This window comes from Polyodon spathula, chromosome 1 (genome assembly GCF_017654505.1).
Source record: "Polyodon spathula isolate WHYD16114869_AA chromosome 1, ASM1765450v1, whole genome shotgun sequence".
NCBI lineage: Eukaryota > Metazoa > Chordata > Actinopteri > Acipenseriformes > Polyodontidae > Polyodon > Polyodon spathula.
Genome location: NC_054534.1, coordinates 34,210,840 through 34,216,971, shown reverse-complemented (window position 1 = coordinate 34,216,971; position 6,132 = coordinate 34,210,840). Strand labels below are relative to the sequence as shown.

The 6,132-nt window shown below is 36.2% G+C and overlaps 1 protein-coding gene across 2 annotated transcripts in view; it reads right to left on the bottom strand.

Annotated features, from left to right (window-relative positions):
- The window catches only part of idua (alpha-L-iduronidase), a 62,950-nt gene that overhangs the window by 55,988 nt on the left and 830 nt on the right, over positions 1-6,132 (bottom strand). For both annotated transcript variants that reach the window (XM_041253800.1, XM_041253811.1), the window contains exon 2: positions 5,323-5,463. In XM_041253800.1, coding sequence (XP_041109734.1) covers positions 5,323-5,463 — 141 coding nt within the window. The remainder of the gene's footprint in view (positions 1-5,322; positions 5,464-6,132) is intronic.

The window sequence follows — 6,132 nt, the reverse complement described above, 5'->3', positions numbered from 1 at the left end:
TTTTTTTTTGGTCGTCTGGGTATTTAACAAAAAAATCCCGAACAGCCGAGGGGTTTCAAGACATTTCTTTCAATACTGCTTACGTTACACAGCACTTTGCTGTCGAGATAGAGAATGAAGAAATTAAAAGGTTTGCCTTTGCATAACACGAGCTGGAGGGGGGAGGGATGGACGGTGCTAAGTTTTTGTATTCTACCATAGCACTTCTCTTACACTGTCTTGTACACTAGATATTCAGTACATATTTTACTGAAGCACTACAACAGTACCACCCCAGTGCTTTTAATACTATACCCTGCTCCATACATGGCAGCGGCACCATAAAGAGTTGCTATGTAGAACAATTTGGTAGCAGATTTTAATACAACTTTTCTTCACGTAATATGCATTATACAAACCAAAGATCGAATTTTGCATTTTAGTGACATTTAATGTGTGATTTATAGCATTCACATATTGTCAAACAGTTTCCGGCACAGAAGTTCCTCACTGCCCCCATCGATGCACTACGGTCATGCTAGTGTGGGACCACCCTCTTTTATGGTTATGTACTCATGAACCAAAAAATATAATGGAGCCTTATTTTAAGAACTTCAAAATGTGGCCGAGTCAGGTTTTGAAATGTAGAAGTAGAACACGTATGCAGCAGCCCTGGTTGTGCACCATACTGCTGAAAGTAAATATAGAAACAAGTGACTTTGTTGTTTAAAACCAAAAGGGCTAGAATACAGTAACTGGAATTAAGAAATTAATGAGGAAATATGTTATTAAGTTGGAAAGAGGGGCTTGTTTGAAGATATATGCAAAGCTTTTACTCTACACAACCTGGTATGGCGGGGACCGGTCATTTTGTTATTCTCCATTTTTCTTTGTTTTTTTTTAATACCAAACCTATTAACAAGTTTAAAAAGAAAACATGAACCACACTAAGGCACACTGGCAAAGCAGTGTCCACAGGCACTACCAACACTTCTCAGGAGACAGTGCTGTCTGTAGATTTAAATAGTGAAAAGTCCCACTGAAAAATAGGCAGACCATTTAACTAAATTAGAAACAAACCTGTCCCTTAAAATGTACTTACTATGTGTGTGTACATTAAGTTTGTAATTTACGTGCTAGATTGAGGCTCCAGTCTTTTCAGAGGCATTACATGTATATAGTCGGTGTTGCACATTTATTTATTTACTGTTGGGTTTTTTTTTTTAGTAGGGAAGAGAAAACAATACCTTAATGTTTATTTATTGATAGCGGCGTTTGAGGGCGGCCTCTATTATAAAGCTGATATATGACTGTGGCGTCAATACGAGGGCGTCTTTAATAAGAGGTTGGAGCCAAAAAGTAATATGGTATATCACGGAATCAGTAAGTACAGGTACAGTACATCTCTTTTTCATGTTATATATTATAGCATAGATGTTATTGAGCAAACATAATTTGTTGTGCTTTGTTAGTAAGCAGTTGTGTGTTTTATACGATTTGTCAAAGGGTGTCAAAAATGCAGCTGAAAGTTGTGAAGGTCTTTTTTAGAAAGTTCTGCATTTTATAGTTGCAACCCCTCTACTGTGTATTCTTATTTGTTACTTGTAGTTTAAATCATTTTTTACTTTAAATACAATAGATGCCTTAGATGTTTCTTCATTCTTACTGTTGATGTGTTTATCTATGCGTCCCTATGCGTGGTTGCTGCTAACATGTTCTAAGGACTTGTCACTGTTATGAGTAATTAGAGGTTGAGTATTTGGGTATTCAAAGCTTTAAATCTTGGTATATTTAAATATCTTATTATTCAAAATTCCAACCCCTAACATAAAACTATAAATATAAATTGTTGTTTTGCAGTAACCCAACAAGGTTCTAAAGTTTGGTAGGTAGTCGTTCAGCAGCACAAGTGGGCTGATTCTTCGCGGCAGCAGCAGCGCCCTGACCCCTGTGGCTTTACAGCAGCCCTGATCTGTATAATCAGGACCCTTTTATTCCTGGTGCTCTGCTGCACCACGCCTACCTGCTGATTATGAGCTCACAGCTGGTAAACACACACACACACACACATACACACAGCTCCCTCCTGCAACTAAACACAGCAGGCAGGCTGCTACACACAGAGCGTCAGGTTCCACATTAAAACCAACCCATTAAAACCACTACACTCTTATTTACAATAAACAAGCACAGAAGCCCCCTCCTTATTTATTTTGGCTTTTGTATTGGGCAGAACAATGAAAGGGGTTCTGGGGACAAAGATAAATGAATGAAAATAAATGTATTAATTTGTTTGTTTATATATATATATATATATATATATATATATATATATATATATATATATATATATATATATATATATATATATATATATATATATAATATATATACACACACACACACACACACACACACAGTACTGTGCAAAAGTTTGAGGCAGGTGTGAAAAAATGCTGTAAAGTAAGAATGTTTATTCTTAAGAAGTTTATATTTATCAATTAACAAGATGCAAAGTGAATGAACAGAAGAAAAATCTACATCAAATCAGTATTTGGTCTGACCACCCTTTGCCTTCAAAACAGCATCAATTCTTCTAGGTACACTTGCACACAGTTTTTGAAGGAACTCGGCAGGTAGGTTGGCCCAAACATCTTGGAGAACTAGCCACATTTTTTCTGTGGATTTAGGCAGCCTCAGTTGCTTCTGTCTCTTCATGTAATCCCAGACAGACTCGATGATGTTGAGATCAGGGCTCTGTGGGGGCCATACCATCACTTAGGACTCCTTGTTCTTCTTTACACTGAAGATAGTTCTTAATGACTTTCGCTGTATGTTTGGGGTCATTGTCATGCTGCAGAATAAATTTGGGGCCAATCAGATGCCTCCCTGATGGTACTGCATGATGGATAAGTATCTGCCTGTACTTCTCAGCATTGAGGAGACCATTAATTCTGACCAAATCCTAAACTCCATTTGCAGAAATGCAGCCCCAAACTTGCAAGAAACCTCCACCATGCTTTACTGTTGCCTGCAGACAAACTGCCTTCTGCTACAGCCAAATATTTCAAATTTTGACTCATCAGTTCAGAGCACCTGCTGCCATTTTTCTGCACCCCAGTTCCTGTGTTCGTGCATAGTTGAGTCGCTTGGCCTTGTTTCCACATCAGAGGTATGGCTTTTTGGCTGCAAGTCTTCCATGAAGGCCACTTCTGACCAGACTTCTCTGGACAGTAGATGGGTGTACCATGGTCCCACTGGTTTCAGCCAATTCTGAGCTGATGGCATTGCTGGACATCTTCCGATTGCAAAGGGAAGTAAGCATGATGTGTCTTTCATCTGCTGCAGTAAGTTTGCTTGGCTGATCACTGCGACCACAGTCCTCAACGTTGCCCGTTTCTTTGTGCTTCTTCAAAAGAGCTTGGACAGCACATATGGAAACCCCTGTCTGCCTTCAGCAACAATCACCTAGTTAAGTGAGTTTGGCTTTTCCTCACCCAGTTTTATTCCTCCTACACAGCTGTTTCAGTTAATGATTGTGTTTCAACCTACATATTGAATTGATGATCATTAGCACCTGTTTGGTATAATTGTTTAATCATAAACCTGACTATATGCCTACAAAATCCCAGACTTTGTGCAAGTGTACCTAGAAGAATTGATGCTGTTTTGATGTGGTCACACCAAATATGGATTTGATTTAGATTTTTCTTCTGTTCACTCACTTTACATTTAGTTAATTGATAAATATAAACTATGAACATGTCTATTTTTGCAAGCATTCTTACTTTACAGCATTTTTTCACACCTGCCTAAAACTTTTGCACAGTACTGTATATACACATATATATATATAAAAGGTTTTTTTTAGTTTTTTTTTTTCAAAAACCGTGCCAAAATGTAACATCTGGTTGTGGGTTATCTTTTCAAACAGCTAAATATCGTAAATAGAGAACATACATTTAATGGCAATAGCTACATGAACTAGTACAGCATCCCATTTAAATAACAATCACAAGCTTGTGACAGTGCAGCACTGTAATTCACTTGTGGCATGCACACAGTCAGCCTTGTGTTTGACTACAGTACTGACAAACACATATGGGCACTTATCCAGCTCTACAAATTAACTCAATCTTCTAGGCACGGCTGAAGTGAAAGAAGATCTAATTTACTAAACAAACATGGAAAGAAGCATTAGAAATGAATGTTAAACATTTATTTATAGTACACTAGTTTTATTTATTTCTGTAGTGTATAAAATAGGACTAGTTTAAGCTAAAGGAAACTTAATAAAAATAAAACAAAGCATTCCATCACCACTACATCCATGGAGACTATCACAGAAGTGAGCAAAGTAAAAATAAAAATGTCTAGATTTAAGTATCCAAGAATAAAAAGTTAATTATAGTAAACAGAATACCTAACTAAATGTTTGCAGTAAATAAATGTGTTTCGTATAGGAGTGAACAGGGATGAGCGTATGACAGGCTACTGTATACATGCTAATTGGCCACACCGGTGGTCATCTAAGATGTGCACAATACAATCAAAGAAGAAAGAATACTTAAAATAAATAATGATTACAATTACTTAAATAACGTGGGCATTCTGTGCTAAAAAATAATTAATTATTCTAAACAGTGTAAGCAATAAATGATTAAACTGTACTAAGTTATTCAGGAGATAACTAAATAACACCATATTTTGTGTTATTTATTCGTAATTGTCATGTGTGTTTAGTGTAATGCCAGACTGTTTTGGCTGGTTTCAGAGACCCTGATTAGCATGCATTTTGGGCTACCTAATGCCAATTTGGTAAGGCAGTCCAAGATTATTAGTTATCTTAAATATGTTGTAATATCAGTGCGTGTTGTGGCCAATAAAGAAAATAAAAACAGCTGATTCTAATCTTTTGTAACACTCAAAATAAACTTGTTTTGTGAAGTTTTATGTGTTTCTATTTTTTGAGCATTACTTCATATTATTACAGCAAAAAGATGTTTCTTCCGTACAATATGGCATGGCATGACATTGCATCTTGTCAAAGGGTGAGTGCAGGGTTTCTTTAGAGGTCTACACATTTTAGGAACCTAACTTTTGGACCAACTTATATTAATCCTGCTGGTGTTTTCCCGCCAAGGGTGACTCATTGCCTCCCTTACAAGGTATTAGGATCTGCCTCTATTTAGACCATCATAAATCAGGAATTAATAGCCTCTAAGAACTGGGCTCAAAACTATCTCGCAATATAGTAACAAATTAATACAGCTCCAGGTAAAAGTGTATGGTTAATAAAATAGTAATATAACAATATTAAAACGAAAATCATAGGAAACTTACTTAACAGTTACCAACTCCAGTAACCAGTGGATTCGGACTTGCTCAATGCCTCTGTGTGGGACTGAGGAGATGTATGCGAGATTTAGCTGCTGGTCTTTGCTAAGGTCATACTTATCAGCTTGATCATGAGGAAGAGGAGGGCTGAAATAAAACAAAAACACAAAATAGCATTGCATAATTTGCACTCCCTATGAATAATAATAATAATAATAATAATAATAATAATAATAATATCACAAAAGATAACTTTAAATCATTGCTGTCCCCTGCTGGCAATATTATAAAATGTCCCCAATAGTCACAATCAATATCAACTGCCTACATTTAACAACGATCTGTAACAAAACTTTATTTAGCACTTTATGTATTATCCTGTAACATTTCAATAAAATTCTTGTGAAACTTCAACATAATAAAAAGTTATGTATTGCTGTTCAGCTTTAAGGTAGGAATATTAGTGTTGGGGACAAAATAAGTTGAAACAAGTATAAAAGGCAGAGAAGAACATATTTAAAGTACAGATCTAAATCAATTGATAGGATCTAAAACGGTTTTAGGTTGCAAAATTCAAGACGACGGCCAGATAATCTTTAAAAAGAAAAAAAAAAAAAAACACACAACACATCCAAACCTACTTTTTACACACTTTGCTCGCTGTGTTGCTGCGCTTAAATGCTGGTCAGGTTCCACATTAAAACCAATATCACTCTTATTTACAATAAACAATCAAAGACACACACCCCCACCCCCCCCCAAAAGATTTTTTTTTTTTTATCAAGGTCATGACTACTGAAAACTGAACGCTTATGA